Source organism: Tachyglossus aculeatus, chromosome X1 (genome assembly GCF_015852505.1).
Source record: "Tachyglossus aculeatus isolate mTacAcu1 chromosome X1, mTacAcu1.pri, whole genome shotgun sequence".
In the NCBI taxonomy this organism is placed as follows: Eukaryota; Metazoa; Chordata; class Mammalia; order Monotremata; family Tachyglossidae; genus Tachyglossus; species Tachyglossus aculeatus.
The window spans coordinates 117,941,555-117,967,096 of record NC_052101.1 but is presented as its reverse complement, the minus strand read 5'-3'; the positions used below and the strand labels follow the sequence as shown (position 1 = coordinate 117,967,096).

Genomic DNA, 25,542 nt, shown 5'->3' with positions numbered 1-25,542 from the left:
AAGACATATTCTGTCCTGTATCTGTATGAAATATTTGTTTTCTAAAAGATAGATGGCTTCCCCAGTTTCTTTTAGTGTGTAATAGACAAAAATCTTACTGCCATCATCTCCTAAGAAAACAAAGACTTAAATGTCCTCATAATAATAATAATACTATAATAATAATAATATTTGTTAAGCATTTACTTTCTGCCAAGTGCTGTATTACAGATACGAAGATAACCAGGCTGAACATAATCTCTGTCCTACGTGGTACTCATAGTCTAAGTAGAAGGGAAAATTGGTATTAAATCCCCATTTTTTCAGAAGACGAAGTGACACACAGAGTAGTAAAGTTACTTGTCCAAAGACCCACAGCAGACAATCATCAATCAATGGTATTGATTAAGAGCTTCCTATGTGCAGAGCAAATGGCAGAGTCAGGATTAAAATCCAGGATCTCTGACTCCCAGGTCCATGCTCTTTCCACTAGGCAATGCTGCTTTGCTTAGAATCGCAGCATGGCTTAGTGGAAAGAGCACGGGCTTGGGAGTCAAAGGTCATGTGTTCTAATCTTGACTATGCCATTTAGCTGTGTGACTTTGGGCAAGTCACTTAACTTCTCTGTTCCTCAGTCACCTCATCTGTAAAATGGGGATTAAGACTGTGAGCCCCACGTGGGACAACCTCATTACCTTGTATCTACCTCAGCGGTCAGAACAGTGCTTGGCATATGGTAAGTGCTTAATAAATACTATCATTATTATTCCCTTTGTTCTGGTAGCTAAGAAGGACAAAAGAAAAATACAGACCCTGCCTTCAAGGAGCTTCCATCTTAAAGGTTCTAAAATGTATCCCAATATTGTGCTCTGCACACAATAAGCACTCAACAAATACGATTGATTGATTGATACATTTATAAGTGTTTTGGAAAATGTTTCAAGGGAAATGGAAATTTTACTTAGACTGGGAACATCCTGCAATGACCGTGATGTGTTTTACATCTTCAGTCCTACAGAAACTGGTAATTCTACAGGAATTCTCCATCTATACCCACTCCCTTGGAAAACTCATTCGTTCCCATGGCTTCAACTACCACCTCTACGCAGATAATACACAAATCTACATTTCCAGTCCTGATCTCTATCCCTCTCTCTGGTCTCACATCTCCTCCTGCTTTCAAGACATCTCTACTTGGATGTCCTCTGATTGCCTCAAGCTTAATATGTATGAAATCAATCAATCAATCGTATTTATTGAGTGCTTACTGTGTGCAGAGCACTGTACTAAGCGCTTGGGAAGTACAAGTTGGCAACATATAGAGACAGTCCCTACCCAACAGTGGGCTCACAGTCTAGAAGGGGGAGACAGAGAACAAAACCAAACATATTAACAAAATAAAATAAATAGAATAGATATGTACAAGTAAAATAAATAAATAAATAAATAGAGTAATAAATATGTACAAACATATATACATACATACAGGTGCTGTGGGGAAAGGAAGGAGGTAAGATGGGGGGTTGGAGGAGGGATGAGGGGGAGAGGAAGGAGGAGGCTCAGTCTGGGAAGGCCTCCTGGAGGAGGTGAGCTCTCAGTAGGGCCTTGAAGGGAGGAAGAGAGCTGGCTTGGCGGATGGGCAGAGGGAGGGCATTCCAGGCCCGGGGGATGACGTGGGCCGGGGGTCGACGACGGGACAGGCGAGAACGAGGCACGGTGAGGAGATTAGCGGCAGAGGAGCGGAGGGTGCGGGCTGGGCTGGAGAAGGAGAGAAGGGAGGTGAGGTAGGAGGGGGCGAGGTGATGGAGAGCCTTGAAGCCCAGGGTGAGGAGTTTCTGCCTGATGTGCAGATTGATTGGTAGCCACTGGAGATTTTTGAGGAGGGGAGTAACATGCCCAAAGCATTTCTGGACAAAGACAATCCGGGCAGCAGCATGAAGTATGGATTGAAGTGGGGAGAGACACGAGGATGGGAGATCAGAGAGAAGGCTGATGCAGTAGTCCAGATGGGATAGGATGAGAGCTTGAACGAGCAGGGTAGCGGTTTGGATGGAGAGGAAAGGGAGGATCTTGGCAACGGTGCGGAGCTGAGACCGGCAGGTTTTGGTGACGGCTTGGATGTGAGGGGTGAATGAGAGCGGAGTCGAGGATGACACCAAGGTCGTGGGCTTGTGAGACGGGAAGGATGGTAGTGCCGTCAACAGTGATGGGAAAGTCAGGGAGAGGGCAGGGTTTGGGAGGGAAGACAAGGAGTTCAGTCTTGGACATGTTGAGTTTTAGGTGGCGGGCAGACATCCAGGTGGAGATGTCCTGAAGGCAGGAGGAGATGCGAGCCTGGAGGGAGGGGGAGAGAGCAGAGCAAAACAGAGTAAAACAAAACAGAGCTCCTTATCTTCCCCCCCCCAAACCCTGCCCTCTTCCAAACTTTCCCATCACTGCGGATGGCACAACCATCCTTCCCATCTCACAAGCCCACAACCTTGGTGTCATCCTTGACTCCGCTCTCTCATTCACCCCACATATCCAATCTATCACCAAATCCTGCCGGTCTCACCTTCACAACATCGCCAAGATCTGCCCTTTCCTCTCCATCCAAACCACTACCACAGTAGTACAGTCACTCATCCTATCCCAACTGGATTACTGCATCAGCCTCGTTTCTGGCCTCCCAACCTCCTGCCTCTCCATACTTCAGTCCATACTTCACTCTGCTACCTGGGATTATCTTTCTACAGAAACATTCAGGGCCTGTTACCCCCCTCCTCAAAAATATCCACTGGTTGCCTGTCAACCTCCATATCAAGCAAAAACTCCTCATTATTGTCTTCAAAGCTCTCCATCACCTTTCCCCTTCTTACCTCAACTCCCTTCTCTCCTTCTAGGTCCCAGCCCACACACTCCACTCCTCTGGTGCTAACCTTCTCAATCTGCCTCGATCTCGCCTGTCAAGCCACTGAACCCTGGCCCACGTCCTACCTCTGGCCTGGAATGCCCTCCCTCCTCAAACCCGCCAAATAATCACTCTTTGCCCCCTTCAAAGCCCTACTGAAGGCACACCTCCTCCAAGAGGCCTTCCCAGACTAAGCTCCTTTTCCTCAGCTCCCTCTCCCTTCCTTGTCACCTTGACTCACTCCCTTTGCTCTTTCCCCCCTCCCCGCCCCACAGCACTTATGTATATATTCATTCAATCATATTTATTGAGCGCTTACTGTGTGCAGAGCACTGTACTAAGCGCTTCGGAAGTACAGGTTGGCAACATATAGAGACGGTCCCTACCCAACAGTGGGCACACAGTCTAGAAGAGTGGGCTCACAGTCTAGAAGAAAAATAAACAGGGGAGAGTGCGAACGCAGTCCCCCACTACCACAAATTATGCAGTCGAGTTTCCCGCATTTGGGGAAATCGCAGGGGTCAGCACAGCTGTAGTGCAATGGCTGAGCCTCACCCTGGGAAAACCACCTACGTGATCATGGTGTCTCCCCTGCCAGGTAAGTATGTATATATCTATAATTCTATTTATTCATATTGATGCCTGTTTACTTGTACTGATGTCTGTCTCCCCCCACCCCCAGACTTTAAGCCCATTGTGGGCGGGGATTTTCTCTATTGCTGTATTGTACTTTCCAAGCACTTAATACAGTGCTCGGCACACAGTAAGTGCTCACTATATACGATTAAATGAATGAATGAATGAATGAATTAAATGGTTGCCCATCCACCTCTGCATTAAACAAAAACTCCTCACCATTGGCTTTAAAGTACTCCATCACCTTGGCCCCTCCTACCTCACCTCACTACTCTCCTACTACAACCCAGCCCACACACTTCACTCTTCTAATGCTAACCTTCTCACTGTGCCGCAATCTTGCCTATCTCACCGCCAACCCCCTCACCCTTATCCTGCCTCTGGCCTGGAACACCCTCCCTCCTCAGATCAGACAAAAAATTACTCTCCCCACCTTCAAGACCTTACTGAAGTCACATCTCCTCTATGAGGCCTTCCCTGACTAAGCCCCCATTACTTTCCTCTTATCCCACTCCCTTCTGTGTCATCCTGACTTGCTCCGTTTGCTCTTCTCCCCTCCCAGCCCCACAGCACTTATGTACATACCTGCAACTTATTTATTTGTATTAATGTCTGTCTCCCCCACCCCCAGACTATAAGATCATTATGGGCAAGGAATGTGTCCTTTTATTGTTGCATTGTACTCTCCCAAGCTCTTAGTACACAGTAATAATAATAATAATAATAATAATAATAATAATAATGGCATTTGTTAAGTGCTTACTACATGCAAAGTACTTTTCTAAGCTCTGAGGTTGTCCCACGTGGGGCTCACAGTCTTAATCCCCATTTTACAGATGAGTGAGGCACAGAGAACGTAAGTGATTGCTCAAAGTCACACGGCCGACAATTGGTGGAGCCGGCATTCGAACCCATGACCTCTGACTCCCAAGCCTGGGCTCTTCCTACTGAGCCATGCTGCTTCTCAGCAAGTGTTCAATAAATACTATTGAATGAAATGAATGCCCTCCCTCCTCTAACTTATAGACCTGGATATGAAATTGCTTGTGATTATCATTATTCTGAGAGATGACAGTAACCTCTAGTCTGGATCAGTTTACTCTTCTGTTCGAGCGTTGGATGAAGTGAAGCATCTCTCTCTCTAAACAGAAAGTTGGAAAAATAGACATGAGGCTGGCCTGGGAGATATGGGGGCCGGGTAATTGGCGTGCTTTAGCTTTAATCATTCCTACAAAACATTGCATTTTCTTTCCCGACAATAAATGGTATCAGCCTTAAAGGGAGCTGATGGAGTCAAATATAGATCTGGCAGGGAACACCTGGTTTGGTCATTTGCTGCCGAATATTCTACCCCTCGGGGCAAGCAAGGTGGGACATAACAGGATTCACGTGGTAGTAGGTACGCAGGTACTATTTTCTAAGTAATTACTTCATTAAATTGAAACCTCATAATAAGCTCTCTGTTGTAAGAAGAACTGTGGGCAAAGTATGTTGGTAACTTACCAACTCAGTTTCCATTTAGAGCGATCTCCACTTCCATGGGGGATTTCCCAACTAGAATACATTAGAGATTAACCTGGCTCTGCTCTCATTTTGGAGGCCCCAAAGCCCATAGGGATTGATCTACTCCCCAAAGAAGTTGCCTGACTGTGGCTCCTAACAATCTCCCTTGCAGTCAATTGCAAGATCTGTTTGTAATCAGTTTTTGTCACTTTTAATGATGACCAATGGGACCCGTTAAAAGTTTATGAAGAATTCCCAGGTGCCCATTGGTAGCATTTTATTCCTGGAATGGAAGAAGTGCTGCACATCACAAGCGATTAAGGATGGAATCATAATAATAATGATAATAGTGGTATTGGTTAACTGCTTACTATGTGCCAAGCACTGTACTAAGCACTGGTGTAGATACAAGATAATCAGGTCCCCCATGGGGCTCACGGTCTAAGTAGGAGGGAGAACAGGGATTGAATCCCCATTTTTCAGATGAGGGAGGTAAGGTACAGAGAAGTTATGACTTGCCCAAGGTCACACAGCAGATAAGTGGTGGAGCTGGGCTTAGAACCCAGTCTTCTGACTTCCAGACTTGTGCTTTTTCTACTAGACCATGCTGCTTCTCTAAATCTGTGCCAAAGACAGAGACTATCACTCCCATCCCACCCTAGGATACGGGCCCATAGAGAAATCCATACGTCTAAACTGAAGAGCTTGGCTAGCCCCATATATATGGGTAGAGACTGCAGAAACTGAGGGATCAAGCGATCTTTATTTATGGACAGAGAGATCCTTGAGCAAGTGTCCACTTAAGCCCACTAGCATTTCCAGGATCCTACATGGTAGCAGAATAAGTATAAAAAACTTGGAGCTAAAAGGAAATCTTTGGGTAACCCCATTAGCAAGATGCTTAACTGGAAGACAGGTTGGCTAATCAATCAATCAATGGGAAGTCTGTAAGCTTGTTGTGGGCAGGAAACATGTCTGCCAACTCGGTTGTACTCTCTCAAGTACATAATCTAGTACTCTGCATACAGTAAGTATTCAATAAATACCACTGAGTGTGTGCTTTCTGTGTGCAGAGCATTGTACTAAGGACTTGGGAGAGTACAGTGCAAGCACAGAGTTGGCAGACACATTCCCTCTCCAATAGGAGCTTACAGTCTAGAGGCTAATAATCACAGGTGCCAATTCCATGGACATCAGGGGGCTTTGGGGCAGAAGCCACAATTTCTAGCCCGCTCCTTGTCCCCCAGTGGCAGGATGCGGCTCCTGTCACTACTGCAATTCACAATGTACTCACTAGCGTCAGACCAGAGTTCTTCTTGCCCCTCGATTACGAATCGTCCACCCACCTCAACCCAAACCCACTCAGGGAGCCAGAGGAGACTACCCTGGGACCAGGGTTAGGGTTGGAACTCCAGAGTCACTACCCCAGTTTAAAGTATAGGGGGCGCAACTTCCGCACCACTTCCCAGTCCAGAGCTGCTGGCTGTTGCCGACGTATAATCGGCAATGGAGTCGGAGCCTCTGTTGACTGTGAGACTGCGGTGGCCAATGGCTCTAGGCTGGATAGTGGTGCAGAGCCTGCAGCCTTCAGCAGCTCTGGAACAACCACCCCCCACCCCCAATCCTCCCTGGAGGACCCCCAGACTGCCTGAGTGCACCAGAGCTGAGATAGGCATTTGGCTTGTGCTCGAGGGCTCTGGAGTAGGGAGTAAGAGGAGCCTCTGGAGGGTCCCCAGAACTTGGTGAAGGTGAGGATAAACTGCAGTGGCAGCAATTATTTTTTCCTTCCCTTTCATCCTCCTCTCCCCCCCCCCCTTTTTCCTTCCTTTCCCCCTTCTTTCCCTTCCCTCTTTCTTCTCCTGTTCCCTTTTCCTCCTTCTCCCATCTAGTTTGTAAGCTCATTGTGTGTCTACCAACTCTGTTGTATTGGCCTCTCCCAAGAACTTAGTACAGTTTTCTACACACATTGTACTTCCCAAGTGCTTAGTACAGTGCTCTGCACACAGTGAGTGCTCAATAAATACAATTGAATGAATTAAGCACTCAGTAACCACCATTAATCGATTCTCCCCACTTTTCCTTCTTTTTTCTCCTCCACCCTTCAATGCTCTGCCCCAGCACCTCCCCCAAGTTTGCCCCTTAGCTTAAAATAGCAGAGAAGCAGTGTTGCCTAGTGGAAAGAGCATGGGCCCAGGAGTAAGAGAACCTGGGTTCTAATTCTAGCTCCACAATTTTAATGCTGTGTGACCTTGGGCAAGATGCTGAACTTCTCTGTGCCTCAGCTACCTCCTCTGTAAAATGGAGATTAAGACTGGGAGCCCCAAGTGGGACATGGAGTGGTTCTAACCTGATTAGCTTGTATCTACCCCAGTGCTTAGCACAATGCCTGGCACACAGTAAGGGCTTAACAAATGTCATTAAAAAATGAAAAGCTAGCATTCCTGCTAATTTACTTTTCATGTATCTCATTCAATCGTATTTACTGCGCACTTAGTGTATGCAGAACACTGTACTAAGCTCTTGGGAGAGTACAGTATAACAATAAACAGACTCATTCCCTGCCCACAGTGAGTTTACAGTCTAGAGCATATCCATCTCCCCAGCTGCAGGGTAAGCTCCTAATCAATCTATCAGTGGTATTTCCTGAGCATTTACTACGTGTAGAGCACTGTATAAAGCACTTGGGAGAGTAAGAATAATAATAATGATTATTGTATTTGTTAAGTGCTTACTATGTGCCAAGCACTGTTCTAAGCACTAAGCTTCTCCTCCCCTTACCATCTATACTCAGTCCCTTGGTGAACTCATTCTCTCCCACGGCTTCAACTATCAACTCTACGCAGATGATACCCAAATCTACATCTCCCCTGTTCTTTCTCCCTCCCTGCAGGCTCGCATCTCCTCCTGCCTTCAGGACATCTCAACCTGGATGTCCTCCAACCATCTAAAACTCAACATGTCCAAGACTGAGCTCCTTATCTTCTCTCCCAAACCCTGTCTGCTCCCTGACTTTCCTGTCACTGTGGATGGCACTACCATTCTTTCCGTCTCACAAGTCCACAACCTTGGTGTCATCCTTGACTTCGCTCTCTCTTTCACCTCACATATCCAATCCGTCACCAAAACCTGACAGTCTCACCTTCACAGTATTGCCAAGATCCGCCCTTTCCTCTCCATCCAAACCACTACTACGTTAGTACAGTCACTCATCCTATCCCGACTAGATTACTGCATCAGCATCCTTTCTGACCTCCCAACTTCCTGTCTCTCCCCACTTCAGTCTATACTTCACTCTGCTGCCCGGATTATCTTTCTACAGAAACATTCTGGGCATGTCACCCACCTCCTCAAAAATATCCAGTGGTTGCCTATCAACCTCCGTATCAAGCAAAAACTCCTCACTATTGGCTTCAAAGCTCTCCATCACCTTGCCCCCTCCTACCTCACCTCCCTTCTCTCCTTCTACAGTCCAGCCCACACACTCCACTCCTCTGGTGCTAATCTTTTCACTGTGCCTCGTTCTCATCTGTCCCACCGGCGACCCCTGGCCCAAGTCCTACCTTTAGCCTGGAATGCCCTCCCTTCCCAAATCTGCCAAACTACCACACTTCCCCCCTTCAAAGCCCTACTGAAAGCTTACCTCCTCCAGGAGGCCTTCCCAGATTAAGCCCCCTTTCCTCTGCTCCTCCTTCCCTCCTCATTGCCCCGACTCACGCCCTCTGCTCTACCAGCTTCCCCGCCCCACAGAACTTGTGTATATTTGTACATATTTATTATTCTGTTTATTTTATTAATGGTGTGTATATATCTATAATGCTACCTATTTATATTGATGCTATTGATGCCTGTTTGCTTGTTTTGTTGTCTGTCACCCCCTTTCTAGACTGTGAGCCCGTTTTTGGGTAGGGCTTGTCTCTGTTGCTGAATTGTACTTTCCATGCGCTTAGTACAGTGCCCTGCACACAGTAAGCACTCAATAAATATGATTGAATGAATGAATGAATGGGAAGCAGCATGGCCTAGTGGATAGAGCATGGGCCTGGGAATCAGAAGGACCTGAGCTCTAATCCTGGCTTCACCACACGTCTGCTGTGTGACCTTGGGCACTTCTCTGGGCCTCACTGACCTCATTTGTAAATGTGGGACAGGGCCTGTGTCCAACCTGATTCGCTTGTATCTACCCCAGCACTTAAAACAGTGCTTGACACATAGTGAGTGCTTAATAAATGCCATATCATTATTATAATTATTTATAAAACAAGAGTGAGAGGATGACACAATCATCATAAGCTCTAGGTATTATGGTGCGAGCTTTTATTGATATATTTGCCCAGTCTCAATAAATAGAAAAAGACACACCGAAAAACAACCCCATATCAATCAATCAATGGTATTTATTGAGTACTTACCATGTGCAGATCACTGGACTAAGTTCATTTAATCATATTTATTGAGCACTTACTGTGTGCAGAGCACTGTACTAAGCACTTGGAAAGTACAATTCAGCAATAAGTGTTTGGAGAGTACAATACAACAGAGTTGGTAGACATGCTCTTTGCCCACAACCAGCTTACAGTTTAGAGGTCGCGTCACGGAAGATGAGGTATCTCAATGATTTAGAGGCCGAATATGTAGTTGTAATTTTAGAAATTAAAAATTACTTGATCCCCAAAGTAGTACCAGCACATAAAATTTCAGACTAGCCAGGAAAATAATCCTAGCTCCCAAGACCGATAACTAAAAGGAATCAAGGAAGAGAGAGAAAAAGAAGAGAAACTAGTGAAAATTAGGCATAATCATCATTATCACCAAAATCACTTCTTGAGTGCCTATGGGGTACAGAGCACTGTTGTAAGTAATAGGCCTAATAATTGATCGTATTTATTCAATGCTTAGTGTTGTGCAGAGCACTGTACTAAGCGCTTGGGAAGTACAAATCAGCAACATATAAAGACAGTCCCTACCCAACAATGGGCTCACAGTCTAGAAGGGGCTCACAGTCTACAATATAACAATAAACAGACACATTTCTTGCCTACAATGAACTTACCATCTAGAGGGGGGAGACAGACATTAATATAAATAAATAAATTATAAATACTGTGAAATTTAAAAATACCCCTACTTTTCATATTATTCCCTTTTTCTCCATCTTCCTAGAAATCGGAGAGGGAGGCAACTTTAAACTCCTTGTGGGCCGGAAACACGTCTACCAACTTTGTTGTATTCTACTTTCCCAAGGGCTTAGTACAGTGCTCTGCACACAGTGAATCCTCAATAAATGCCACTGACTCATTAACTGAGGCAGAGTGGAAGTTTAGGTGTATTTCCTGTAAACAAATGTTTGTGTCCTGTTAGCCTGTTAATAGAGGGTAAACAGAAAAAAGATGGAGAGAGCTACAAGAAGCATTAGTACATAGATGGGAAGGGTGGTCTGTAGGAATTTTGGAGAACAATTGGAGTTCTTTCAACCAAATGATTTTTGAAAGCCCTTTGCAAGTCTGTTTTATGTCATTCTAAATCACAATAATTAGCCAAATAGAAACAAGCCTTTCAGGCCATTTCCTTAAACCATGAGCCCCATCTGGGACAGGGACTGTGTCTGCCCTGATAATCTTGAATCTACCCCAGGACTTAGTACAGAGCTTTGCAGGTAGTAAGCACTTAAAAGCAGTGTGGACTGGTAGCTAGAGCATGGGCCTGGAAGTCAGAAGGATGTGGGTTCTAAACCTGGATCCTCCACTTGTCTGCTGGGTGACCTTGGGCAAGTCACTTCGCTTCTCTGTGCCTCAAGTTACCTCATCTGTAAATTGGGGATTAAGACTGTGAGCCACAGGTGGGATTTGAACTGTGTCCAACCTGATTAACTTGTATCTACCCTAGTGCTTAGTACAGTTATTGGTTCATAGTAGGCATGGAACAAATACCATAAAAATATTATTATTATTATTAAAGTAACACAAAATGAAAAGGAGCCCAGAATGACGGCAAGATTGAAATTATATTAAAATAAATTGAAAACTGCAAAGACTTTATGATGAACTAAGGATCTAGTCCTCTTTTCTCTCTAATCACTCATCTGTACTTCATTCTGTCTCTATCTGGCTCTTTTCCATTAGTTCTCACCTTTTCTGTTCTGAGACCTCCTCCTTCACCTTCCTTCAGTATTCTAAGTCCTTTCCCCCTAGCCTTTCTTAACCCCTACACTCCTTCCTTTTTGCCTTGCTCAACCAGTCTATGTCAGAGGTGAATGAACAACCCCTAATAGTGAAAGTAGGTACTGTGGCAATACTCTGGAGGAACTTCAACAAGAAGCAGGAAGTCCTATTGTGAGGTGACTAAAATAATTCTGAAATTTGCTGAACCGTAAACTGCCTTTCCAGATGATGAAACTATTCTCAGAACTGATCTTGCATCTCCAAATTCAAGCATATCATTTTTCATCTAGATTAGTTTCTTAATAGGCACTCTAGCAGCTAAGCTAATTAGTCAGGTCTAAGGGCCAAAATGGGCAATCAATCAATGGTATTCACTGAGTGCTTACTATGTGCAGAGCACTCTACTAAGCACTTGTGAGAGCACAATATAACAGAATGAGGAGACAAGTTCCATAATAATAACAATGATGGCATTTATTAAGCACTTACTATGTGCAAAGCACTGTTCTAAGCACTGGGGAGGTTACAAGGTGATCAGGTTGTCCCACGGGAGGCTCACACTCTTAATCCCCATTTTACAGATGAGGTAATTGAGGCCCAGAGAAGTTAAGTGACTTGCCCAAAGTCACACAGCGGACAAGTGGTGGGGCCGGGATTTTGACCCACGACCTCTGACTCCAAAGCCTGGGCTCTTTCCACTGAGCCACACTGTTCCATGCCCTTAACGAGTTTAGAACAGTGCTCCAGTGCTTAGAACAGTGCTTGGCACATAGTAAGCGCATAACAAATACCATTATTATTATTATTTACAAACTAGAGGACAAAGTGATTTCTTTAAAATCTAATCTTGAACAGCTGGACCTTGAATGTAGCAGTCACTTCAAAAACAGAGCATAAATAGCGAAGCATGTAAGGCCGACACATGGGAAAAGTTATTTAAGCAGAATACCACTTTTCATTTGATATGTGCAATGACAAGATATGTCTTGGCCGAACAGACTCTACACTGCGACGTAGTCAAGGAAGGAAAGCTTTATGTGATTCAGGATATATTATAAGCATGTCAAGGCTAAAATTATCTTAGCCAAACATAGCCGAATAGGTGACTATTGAGCGCAACAAAAAAACCCTTCATGACTCCAAATAAAGTTCTAAACAGTGAATGAATCTTGAATGCCTGGGTCAAAAAGAGCTGGTAGGGGTGGGTAGAAAGAACAGTAAAATGAACATAAATACAATCAGCCCCCCACCCCCATAATGAATGTTTTCACTTTGTGTTTTGGTGAGAACACCATTAGGGAAGTAGACATCATTCTTCCACCAAATTTGCTTTTCTGGATACAGTGTGATGCGGTATCAGAAAAAAAAAAAGCTTGAGTGCATGTGTGCTACTTTGATCAAGACAGAAGAATCTTAACACAAATTTCCCTTAATGTATACTGCCCCTACTAGACTGTACACTCCATGAGGCCAAAAATATTATCTACCAACACTATTACATTGTACTCTCCTCAAACGGAACTAACTGTATTCCAAAGTGAATGCGCTCACTTAAGTTTGTCCTAGTTAGGATTTTATGAGGTTAGTTACCCTTTGTTCCTGGAGTAAAGGAGGATTACATGTACATGCCCTGGCTTGTTCTTGGCAGGAATGTGTGACTTTCTATTTTTAGCATCATCATCATTACTAATAGCTTAGCTACTAATAGCAGCTATCTTCACTTACAAATCTTCCTTTCATGATGACTAGACATTTGATTCTTTTGTCAAAATTCTGGCGAAATTCTGGCAAATCCAGAAGTAATAAATGGCTGAGTATTCATATTGACATTCATCTGTCATGTTTTAAGCCAACTCAGGTCTTCCTGGAGTTTATCCCCATCTTCCTTGTGGTTCACCTCCTGACACTGAGATTTCACTGCACTTTCCCTCTTCCAGATCATTTATGAAAATATTAAGCAAAACTGGTGGTGGCACTGCTCCCCAGAAGACCCCACCATTTACCCTTCTCCAACCTGAAAAGTCACCATTTCTCCCAGCCCTTTGTTATCTATCAATCAGCCAGTTTTCCATCCATGGCAGAACATTCCCTCCAATCCCATGGTTAGTCAGTTATTTTGAAAGCCTTTGATGTGGAATATTGCCATAGGCCTTTGGAAAATCTAAATATAGTGTACCTACTAGTTCTCAATCCATTTACTTGTTAGCCTCTTTAGAGAACTCCAGCATAGAGACCCTCATAGACACATGGAATGTTGCTATACCAAATAGATTGCAGTTAATTGAGACCCATTTGGTTGTCAATGTCACCTCTCTATGGAGTTCTGCATAGTTACAGCAAGAGAAAGTCCAGTTAGGCATAGGAAAACTTCCAGTCAAAATGATAAAACATGCTTCTGAATTAAACTGTAGCGTCTCTATCCCTGGAGATCTTCTCGAAAAGAACAGCTGGGCATCTGTTCTGAATGGTTTAGGCAATCACCTGCCTACATCCTCTCCAATTCTGCTTTTATGATTCTATAGCCTTTCACCATAACATCTGGATAGATGGAGCAACAGCTATGTGAGAAAATCAGTTAGTGAATTGATATCATTTACTTTGAGCTCTTATTGTGTGCACTTTGGGAGAGTACAATAGAATTAGTAGACAAGGAACTTACAGTCTAGCAGGGGAGCTAGATACTAAGGTATATTAAAGATGGGAGGAAATAACAAGATAGAGGACATGTATGCTAGTGCTAGTGGAAGCAGTGTGGCTCAGTGGAAAGAGCACCGGCTTTGGAGTCAGAGGTCTTGGGTTCAAATCCAGACTCTGCCAATTGTCAGCTGTGTGACCTTGGGCAATTCACTTCACTTCTCTGTGCCTCAGTTACCTCATCTGTAAAATGGGAATTAAGACTGTGAGCCCCCCGTGGGACAACCTGATCTCTTTGTAACCTCCCCAGCGCTTAGAACAGTGCTTTGCACATATTAAGTGCTTAATAAATGCCATTATTGTTATTATTATTATTATTAAAGGGAGTTGTGATTAGTTAAATGCTTAGATAGCACAAAAGTCCTGATGTAAGAGTTAGGAGCTAAAAGGCTAAAAGATTAGAAATTGTGAGGGGAAAGAATCAGTCTCTTAACACCTATCAGGATCCAGGGTGATGATGATGATAATGGTAATAATAATAATAATCAAAACTGTGGTTTTCTTAAAGCGCTTACTGTGCCCTAAGCACTAGGGTAGGTATAAGACAAGCCAGTCAGACAAAGTCCCTATCCATCATGGGGCTCACAGTCTAAGGGTGAGGGAGAAGTCATGAGAGATGAGATCAGAACTTATTGAGGGCTCAGGAAACTGAGACTTTTTGAAACACTTGTCTTCAACTCTCCAGTCAAAGTTTTCCGATAGCTCACCCCACTCTACAATTCTAAAACTCTCTCTAGTGTTAGCTTCTGACCTTGACACTTAGACCAACCACAGAGGTGAAAGAATCAAAATGGAAAAAGAATTGTTGGGGTCCCTGGGGCACACCTAGGGGCATAAGCAAGGTCATAATGAAGAGCTCAGTTTCCTCTAATGGTGAAACTATCCCGGGTTGAAAACCCCTGCCTTTGAAACTAATCTCAAGGAACTAGAGCTTTTTATAGGGAAGAAGAAAATGTTTACTTATCTTCAAGCATCTGAACAGAAATCACACTGAGAGTGGTGAATATCTCTCCACGTCCACTGAGCTGACAACATAGGAAATTGACTTCACCTGCAGCAGGAGAGGTTTAAGTGAAAGGCCACTTGGCAGTGAAATGTTGTTTAGGAGTGATATTGGGATCATGAATAAAAACATAGCACATGGGAATTCAAGGCAATTGTATACTCAATATCGGTCAGACCCTTACTTGAGCATAATGGTTCGAAACCCCACAATTTGGGAAGGATTTTGTACTCCGGGCACTAAGAAAGAAAGCTGTCTGCCTCCCTGTTTAGGAGCCCATCATTCTGGGGACTGTCGAAGCTCCTCAACTCAGTAAAGACTGCCGTAGCTCTCTGCCTCAGTTTCTCCATCAGAAATGTAGGAAGAATGTCTCCGGAGTCATCGTGAGATCAAATGCCACCTTGTACTTCCAAAGCGCTTAGTACAGTGCTCTGCACACAGTAGGTGCTCAATAAATACGATTAAATGAATGAATGAATGAATGAATGAATGAAAGAGATGCCTGTAAATAATTGTGATTTTATAATTGTGGTTTTTATTAAGTGCTTACTATATGCCAAGTACTGTACTAAGCGCTGGGGTAGATACAATATTGTCAGGCTCCATGTGGGGCTCACAGTCGAAGTAGGAGGGAGAACAGGTATTGAATCCCCAGTTTGCAGATGAGGGAACTGAAGCACTGAGAAGCTATTTGCCCAGGGTCACACAGCAGGCAAGTGGCAAAGTCAGAATTAGAACCCAGGTCCTCTGACTCCCAGGCCCGTGCTTTGTCCAGTAGACCATGCTGCTGTAAAGTTCAGATAATTGTATGACAGCATAATCAGCAGTATCATCGTTTCCACTGAACGGGGAGAAAAGTTTCAGGGACAATCATGGCAGAGACAGAACACAGAGGCCATGGTACACAGTTCCTAGAGACCACAGTCCCAAATGTTACAGGACCTGCCCTCTCACTCCCCCAGGAGCCTCTCTGTTTAATTGCCACACTCTTGGCATTGTGATAGTCCCCTGAGAAGGTAGAGCCACCTGATTCCCAGGGTCCCATCTTCCGCAGGAGACCTCGTGCTGAGACTTGGACTACTAGTTTATCCTTCCCTTATCAGGGGAGTTGCTCGTGGCCCTTGGGGGCCAGTGACCTCACAGCTGGAGCTAGAACTCTGCTCCCACCATTGCTGCCACAGTGGACCTGCCTGAGGAAACAATATGAAGTGGCATCAGTGAATTGAGAAGATAAAATGGGTCTCACCCCCTCCTCACACCCCTTTGCTCATGTCTCTGGACTAGGGGAATGGAAGAGGATGCTTACACCCCAATTTATTGGGAGACTGTTAACTGATTTGCTCGCACCACCAGCTTGGGGAAGACAGAAAGAGATGTCCTCTGTGGGCACAGAGTTGGGGGTGAGGCAGAGGCCAGAAGCCTGGACAACAGCAGCTCTGGGGCTCCTCATCCCACAAGGTGAGCCTGCCTTCTTCCACTTTTATAAGAAATGATCATCATTAGGACTCTGGCAGTCATTACTGATATTAACAATAATTTATTGAGTCTCCCTGACAGAAGAAGATAAGAACAGAGTCAAATCCAGTCCCCATGCTTAAGACTGGCAGTCTGAACCAGATAGACTGGAATCAGGGCCAGGAAAAGGAAATGGCACTGCACACCTGCTCATGGAAACTTCGACCACACATGATATTTGTTCTGGAAGCTCTGAATGTTGCAAAGGAATCGATCAATCAGTCAATGGTATTTTTCGAGTGCCTACTGTGTGCGGTACACTGAACTATGCACTTGGAAGAGCACAATAGAGTTGGTAAACACGCTTGCTGCCCACAAGGAGTTTACAGCGTAGAAGAGGAGCTTACAGTCTTCAGAGAAGGGAGGTTGAGCCAGACATTAGCAGGTAGTGATAGAGGACTCGCCAAGGTGAAAGAGGTAAAAAAAGGAAAAAAGACTGTGGAGTTCATGATGTGATCAGAGTGATTCAGAAAATGTGAGCTATGTGAAGAAGTAATGGCAAAATGGAGGGATGAGGCTTCCACTTAGAGGTGGGACATGATGGGAAGCCAGGGACTAGGTATGGGAAGAGATTGAGGGGGTTTTCAATCAATCAGTCAAGCACTTACTGAGTCCAGAGCACTGTACTAAGCACTCAGGAGCATACAATCTAACAGTGTAACAGAGCTGGTAAATATGTCCCCTGACCACAATGAGCTTAAAATCTAGAGACCTTGAAATGTGTGAGTTGGGTTGACTTGGAGGAGATGATAGGGAAAAGTTGCATTATCTTCAATGGATGGAGTGAAGTGTTTTGCTGGCTGGGTAGAACTAAAGGAATGGGTTACAGAGGCAGGAGCAGGAGGATTCACCAACAGTCTTGGTTGGGAGGAGAGAGAGAGTGCAGAAAATCCTGAGACTGAGTCCATAAGAGACAAGGGGTGAAGGGTCACCAGTAGCATCAGAGAAGATGGGCAGAGAGGAGGGCTTGAAAGAGGGAAAAATAATTCCTTTCTTCATCGGGTAGAGCTTTCAGTGGGGAGAAGGCATCTCTGTAGAGAAACCACACAGCCTGAAAGATTTGCAGACACCATGAGGAATGTCCCAGAGATAGGTGGGAGCCTGAATAGAAGCAAAATGGAGATGGGAGTCAAAGCCCAGAGGGTTCATAACCCTGATCTTGGAAGATCATGGAGACCCTCCTGTTGGAAAGGAATGCAGCTACCAGGATGATTTTTTTCCCCTAGTTTGGGTCCTCATGAGAGAAGAAGCCAATCATCTCGTGGGGAGGGAATGTGTTCGGGCATCTGTTGTTCTTTCCTAAGTGCTCAGTATAGTGCACTGCACCCAGTGGGCACTCAATATATACCATGGAAACAGCACAGGCCTGAGAGTCATAGGACTTGAGTTCTAATCCCCACTCTGTAACTGCTCTGCTGTGTGACCTTGGGCAAATCACTTCTCTTCTCTATGCCTAAATTTCCTCATCTGTAAAATGGAGATTAAATCCTTCTCCCTCCTACCTAGATTTAGAGCCCCAAGTGGGACCGGGATTGTGTTTAACCTGATGTACTTGTATCTACCCCTGCACTTAATATAGTGCTTGATACATAGTAAGCAATTGACAAATACCATACTTAATTAATTAGTACTACTACTACTGAGGTTCCCTGCCCAGACCTGGACATGACTGGTCTCTAGGAGTTGGCCAGAACCCTGAGGGACATAGGAGGGCACAAATAGCATCCTGCTGCAAAAATTGTCTGTGGCCTGTGAATTGGAAGCTTTTCTTGGAGGAAACCATTCACTTCCTCAGTGTCCTGTAAGTTCTCCTTTCACATTGCCTTTTCACTAAATAGCAAATAATTTCTCCCTCGCTTACTTTTAATGCCATTGTTAGAGCATTTATTAAGTTATTATTGTTTTGATGTCTGTCTTCCCACTTCTAGACTGTGAGCCCGTTGTGGGCAGGGATTGTCTCTGTTGCTGAACTGTACTTTCCAATCGCTTAGTACAGTACTCTGCACACAATAAGCGCTCAATAAATATGATTGAATGACTGAATGAATGAAGTGCTTTACTATGTGCCAAACATTGTGCTATGAGTAGGAGTAGAAACAAGATAATCAGAACAGACATAGTCCTGTCCCTCATGGGGCTCAGAGTCTAAGATATTTTACTCTCCCAGGTGCTTAGTGCAGTGCTCTGCACATATTCGACACTCAATAAATATTGATTGGCAAAAAAGAGCAGATAGTTCTCCCTTCCTCTCCTTCACTTTTCCTCTTCTATCAACTTCCTCTTCTCTTTCCCCACCCTCCTCCCTCATTCTATTCAAGATTTCATTGTTTGCTTGAAGAAGTTTTCCTGCAATTTCTTTGACTCTAATTGCTGGATTTTTTAATGGTATTTTCTTAGCACTCACTATGTGCCAGGCACTGTACTAAGCTCTGGGGTAGATGCAAGCTAATCAGGTTGGACACTGTTCGTCTAACTCCAACCCTATCTACTGACCTATCTCTCTCTCTCCCTTATCCACTTACATTCCCTCAACAATCTCACTTCTAGGACTCCTTTCTGTTGACTTTCAGAGAATCGCAGGGCTTGAAGTGACCTCAAAAGGTCATCTAGCCCATCCTCTGACTCAAGGAAGAGTACACTTAAATCAAGCTGGTAAGATAGGAGACAATTTACCTTGGAAAATCCTATCATCTTACACTTCACAAGAAATTCCTATTTGACCTCACATCTCTCATGTTGCAGTTTAACCCTGTTTCTCTTGTTTTGTCCCCTGGACCTTTCCGATACCCCTGTGTCACCCTCTCCTCCTTGAACTCTCTCCTCCTAGGGCTTCTAAGACTCTGTCCTCTCTTGTTTTCCTCCTATCTCATCAGACGTTCTTCCTTGGGCAGGGAATGTGTCTACCAACCCTGTTATATTGTCTTCTCCCAAGCACTCAGTACAGTGCTCTGCACACAGAAAGCAATCAATAAATACTATTGATTGATTGATTCTCAACTCCCTCACACTTTTTATAGTATTGGTTAAGCTCTTACTTTGTGCCAAGCTAATCAGGTTGGACCCAGTCCACGACCCACATGCGACTCGTAGTTTTAATCCCCATTTTTATAGAAGAAGTAACTGAGGCACAGAGAAGTCAAGTGACTTGCCCAAGGTCACACAGTAGACAAGTGGTGGAGTCGGTATTAGAACCCTGGTCTTTATGACTCCTAGGCCTATTCTCTATCCACTGGGCAACGCTGCTTCTATTTTTGCCTGTCTTAAGATTGTCCTGAGTGTTGAGCTCAGGTTCCGCTGCACTCCTTTCTCAAGAACACTCACCTCCTCTCCCAGCTTGAACTCCTGTCTCTACCTGAATGATTTTAGATCCACCTCTCCACATGGCCTTTCTCTGCTCCATCCCATATCTTTCTGTGTGTGTCTCAGACTTCTCCTTGGATTTCTCACCTCCAATTGAGTTTGGCAAAGGTAAATCTTTGTATTTTCCTGACTTCTCTTTCTGGTGACTTCCCTTTCATTCTCAAAGACATCTTGAACTTCTCTCTTATTTCTCCACTTTTTGAGGAAATGAAATTAAAAGCCTGTTAATTCCTGAGGATTGTTTCATGTTTGTTCACTACCTACACAAGGTTAGTTCCTTTAGAGGACCTAGGAATAGGCATGGTTGTCTGGGGACCTAGATGGGGAGGACACGCAGATAGAATATGCTGCAAGTACGTAAGCTTCTAGAGGCAGCTCAGGAAAAGTTGTTTGCTGCGGCATGGCTTAGTGGAAAGAGCACAGGCTTAGGAGTCAGAGATCGTGGGTTCTAATCCCAGCTCTGCCACTTATCAGCTGTGTGACTTTGGGCAAGTCACTTAACTTCTCTGTACCTCCATTCCCTCATCTGTAAAATGGGGATGGTGAGCCCCATTTGGAACAACCTGATTACCTTGTACCTACCCCAGCGCTTAGAACAGTGCTTGGCACATAGTAAGTGCTTAACAAAATACCATCATCATTAATTGATTTTAAGGTCTTACTCCGCCATTAGACTCTAAGCTCCTTCAGGGCAGGAAATATCTCTACCAACTTGATTGTATTGTAGTCTCCCAAATGCTTAGTGCAATGTTCTGCATGCAGTAAGCACTCAATAAATACCATGGATGGATTGATTGTTGATTAGACACAGCAAGTGGGGAGGAAATCCTTTAGTTCTACAATCAATCAATCAATTAATCAATCAATCGATGGTATTTATTGAGATGTATAAGCACCATCTGCTGTCCTTCCTGGTTTATTTGTACAGATATCATTTTCTCTGTAAATCCATTTCCTTTAAATCAGTTTATCCTTTTCCAAAAGCATCAGTTACTTCTTTCAGTCCATCAAAGGTATTTATTGAGCATTTACTATGTGCAGAACACTGTACTAACAGTTTAGGAGAGTACAGTGCAACAGAGTTGGTAGACATGGTCCCTGCCCATAAGCAGCTCCTGGGTAATGCTGTCATTTTCCTGGTAATTTAGCAGTTCTTTAACACAGCTTTAACAATGAGGTTTTCTTTAGTTCTACAATCAATCAATCAATTAATCAATCGATGGTATTTATTGAGAAGTTACTATGTGCAGAGTGCTGTAATAATGCAGAGTGCTGTAATAATAATAATGGTATTTGTTAAGCTCTTACTATATGCCAAGCGCTGTTCTAAGCACTGGGGTAGATACAAGGTAATCAGGTTGTCCCACATGGGGCTGACAGTCTTGATCCCCATTTTACAGATGAGGGAACTGAGGCACAGAGAAGTTAAGTGACTTCCCAAGATCATACAGCAGACAAGTGGCGCAGCCGGGATTAGAACCCACGGCCTCTGACTCCCAAGCCTGTGCTCTTGCCACTAAGCCAGGCTGCTTCTCTAAGTGCTGTACTAAGTGCTTGGGAGGGTACAATACAGCACAATTAGCAGACCCGTTCCCTGCTCATTATGAGTTTACAGTCTGGTCTACAGAGCCTCAGAACCCAATCTTTTTGCCCCATTCTCCAACTGGTTATAGTTGCTTCCCCTCTCAGTGCCTTCTGGGTGACTTTCAGCTAGTTATCTTCTTGAGAGCAAGCTCTTCCTTCGGGCTTCTAATTCCTTTGGCTCTGAAGCCTTTAATTTCCTTTTCAGTTCCCAGGATAGGATCTGTTTCCTTCTTTCTTTATCCCTGTTTCGCCTTCATTTTGGTTTTTCTGATCAGTGAATCAGTGAATTCCCACCCATTTGGAATATCTGGACAGGTCAGTTTGGATCATAGGCCAAGGAGTCATTTGGCCAGTATGGAATAAACTTCTCATGGTGGGAAAGTGGGTCATTTGTAGCCTCTTAAGGCTCTCTGAAGTTAGAGGGGAACCTCTAGTCGTGGCTCTTCTTTCTCCTAGTCTGTCCCTGCACCGGAGAATTTGTCTGATGTTCAAATCCTGACAGTGGTTTCTGTCAAAATTGTCTTGAAGGCTACAGCCATATGTAATGAAGGAACAGAAGCGGCCACAAAGATGTATGGGTAATGATTTTGATAGATGGTCATAATGTGTACGTGTCTTCGTACATAGATGGTGCTGCTTGCTTTCAGGACATTTTCAAGTTCATTGTAATAGTAGCAGTAGTAGAGGTAGCAAAAGTATTTATTGAGCTCCCACTTTTTTTAAAAAAATGGCATTTATTAAGCACTTACTATGTGCAAAGCACTGTTCTAAGCGATGGGGGATACAAGGTGATCAGGTTGTCCCACGTGGCGCTCACAGTCTTAATCCCATTTTACAGATGAGGTAACTGAGGCACAGAGAAGTTAGGTAGCTTGCCCAAGGCCCCACAGTTGACAAGTGGCGGAGCCGGGATTCGAACCCATGACCTCTGACAACAAAGCCCGTGCTCTTTCCACTGAGCCATGCTGCTTCTCCCACTTGGGGTGGTACACTACACTTGGTGCTTGGGAAGTACAAAATAATGAAGTGACAAGTTCCCTGCCCACAGGAGCCTCACTCCCTAATGAGGTTGAAATGCCTCGATTGTTTTTTCCAGGGGTTGTCCTCTCTCCTCTTCGCTGAGCCTTCTCATCTACCCATTACCACTATCCCAGAGCCATCCCACTAGAAGGGTACAGCTGGGAAGCCAATAGAGCTAGGGGAAGAACAGGGGGTGGGTAGTGAAGACCCAGGCATCCTTTCCAAGCCACCATTGAGTTTCAGTGCCCAACTCAAAGGAGACTTCCATGCTACCTATTCCGCTTCCTGGAAGGACTTGCCTACCTTATTCTTCCTCTTCATCATTTCCCAGATCCATAAATTCATTAAATCTTTCCTTCAGCATTAGGAACATATTCTGTCAAACCAATAGTCTATCTAGCCCAGGATGCTCGAAGGAAGGCTATGATGGTTGCTCTCTTTTAAGTATCCATAACACTTTTTTATGTTATTTGTTATGCGCTTACTGTGTGTCAAGCACTGTTCTAAGCACTGGGGTAGATATAAGTTTATCAGGTTGGACACAGTCCATGTCCCACTTGGAGGTTACAGTCCAAGATGGAGGGAGGAGAAGTTAATCCCCATTTTGCAGATGAGGTAGCTGAGGCACAGCGGAGTTATGTGACTTGTCCAAAGTCACACAGCAAGCAATTGGTAGAGACAGGATTAGAACCCAGGTCCTCCGATTCCCAGGCCCGTGCTCTCTCCCTTAGACCATGCTGCTTCTGTTGATGATTGGACCTTTGAACATCCCTAACGGCCCTCTTAGTAACATGTTGTGAACTGCTCCTGCATGAATTTATCCAAATGCCTTCTGTATCTACTGACATTTTTGTCTGCACAACTTCCTGTGGGAATGAAGTCCATTATGCTTGCCGCCTGATATGTGAAGACACGTTTCCTTGTGTTTGTTTTGAACCTATCCCATGATGGTCAAATGGTCCTATTGATTCCCTAGCCAGCTTCCTGCTTCTGAAACATTTAAAGAATGTTTTGTTATTAGTTTTGGCACACCTTTCCAGGTGTCTTTCAAGCTCCTTTTTGACCCACCTAATTTCTTTCTTGTACATAGCTGCCACTCTTTAAGGACTTTCCTGTTCTTACGCAGGTAGACCACCCATTTTTAAGAAGATCATCTTTTTTCCTCTGATATCCTCTTTTGCCAGTTAAACATTACAGTTTCTGTCTGGTCATATATTTTTTTTTTTTTTCCCCATGGCTCACATTTTATCTAACTTGTTTGGTGGTTTGTTTGTTTTAAACAGTCTCCAGTTATCAGGAAGTCATTTGTTTTTCTGGTTATCCCTTTCAACTTCTTCCTATCTAGGTACACATAAAGCATTGTGACAATGGAATGAGCATGGGCCTGGGAGTCAGAGGACCTGCGTTCTAATCCCGGCTCTACTGCTTGTCTGCCTGGGCAAGTCACTTCTCTGTACCTCAGTTCCCTCATCAGCAGAATGGGGATTCAATCCTATTTAGACTGTCAGCCCCACGTGGGTCCTGATTAACTTAGTTCAGTCCTTGGCACATAGTAAACACTTAACAAAAACACTTTTATTATTATTACTATAATTCTTATTATACATATTTTCAGTTTCCTTTGCTAAAATTAATTTTCCTTGTGATGATTCTCCTTGTCAAGAATTCTGAATATCCCCTCTAGACTGTAAACTTGTTGTGGGCAGGGAATGTGTGTGTTTATTATTTTATTGTACTCTCCCAAGTGCTTAGTACAATGTTCTGCACTCAGTAAATACGATTGACTGACTGACTGACTGACTGAGTTGTGGTCACTGTTTTGAAGTGGCTCTCCCACAAATATTTCCTGCATGGATCCTACTACTCCAGTTGTCAGAGTGCTCCTTGAGCCTGTTTGGATGCTTGTGTTCTGTAAAAGGTCTCTGCTAGCCTACACATTATTCTTCCCTTCTCCAACCCTCAGGTGCAGCCTTTTTGCTAAAGGAGAATCACACCATGGTGTCTGAATTCATCCTCATTGGCTTCTCTACATTCCCCCAGCTCCAGGCATTCTTCTTTGTACTTTTCCTGCTGATGTACTTGTCCACCTTGCTGTGTACCCTGCTCATCATTGTCACAGTCCAGAATGAGCGCAAGCTCCATACACCCATGTACCTCTATCTGTGCAGTCTGTCCCTCTCAGAAATCTTCTACACCTTCGCCATCATTCCCAAGATGCTCTCTGATTTGCTCTCCACCCAAAGGACCATCTCCTTTCTAGGCTGTGCCAACCAGATGTTCTTCTCCTTCACCTTTGGCTTCATGCACTCCTTCCTGCTTACCACTATGGGGTATGATCGCTATGTAGCCATCTGCCATCCCTTACGCTACGAAGTCCTCATGAACCCCCAAATCTGCATCTGGCTGGTGGTCGCTTCATGTTTAGGAGGCTTGGTTATGGGGCTTGTGGTCACAGGTGCTGTTTTCCATTTGTCCTTCTGTGGGCCCAGTGAGATCCACCACTTTGCCTGCCATATGCTGCCCATTGTAAAATTAGCCTGCGGGGATGTTTCGGTCACTGCCCTAGTGGTGGGGATGCTGTGTTTCATAGTCTTGTTGAGCTGCTTCCTCCTCATCCTCCTGTCCTACACCTTTATCGTGGCCACCATTGTGAAGATCCCCTCAGCTGAGGGCCGCCTCACAGCCTTTTCCACCTGCGTGTCCCACCTCACGGTGGTGGTGGTGCATTACAGTTTTGCCTCCATCATCTTCTTCAAGCCCAAGGCCCCTCATGTCCTCGAAGGGGACACCCTGATGGCTGTCACCTACACCGTCCTCACCCCATTCCTCAGCCCCATCATCTTCAGCCTTAGGAACAAGGAACTGAAGAATGCCCTGAAGAAAACCTTCAAGAACAGTCTCTTCCCACAAAAAAATGAGGGTCTAGAAGATCTACAGAGACATTTGTACTAAATGGACTACAATGCTAGGAAGTACACTCTGTTCTTCTATAACACGTGTTTCAGCTAGAACACCACCAGCGGATTAATCAATCAATCAATCGTATTTATTGAGCGCTTACTGTGTGCAGAGCACTGTACTAAGTGCTTGGGAAGTACAAGTTGGCAACATATAGAGACAGTCCCTACCCAACAGTGGGCTCACAGTCTAGAAGGTAGAGACAGAGAACAAAACCAAACATATTAACAAAATAAAATAAA

The 25,542-nt window shown here is 44.4% G+C and overlaps 1 protein-coding gene and 1 non-coding gene across 2 annotated transcripts; one reads left to right on the top strand and one right to left on the bottom strand.

The window, feature by feature from the left end:
• Positions 1–3,311: 3,311 nt before the first annotated feature.
• Positions 3,312–3,475, bottom strand: LOC119920206. Its single transcript, XR_005447965.1, has one exon. It is a non-coding gene; the product is annotated as a U1 spliceosomal RNA (small nuclear RNA).
• Positions 3,476–23,167: 19,692 nt separating this feature from the next.
• On the top strand, positions 23,168–25,294 carry LOC119949936 (olfactory receptor 10H1-like). Its single transcript, XM_038771792.1, has 2 exons — positions 23,168–23,176; positions 24,326–25,294. The coding sequence occupies exons 1-2, from the start codon at positions 23,168–23,170 to the stop codon at positions 25,292–25,294; spliced, it is 978 nt and encodes a 325-aa protein (XP_038627720.1).
• Positions 25,295–25,542: the final 248 nt, after the last annotated feature.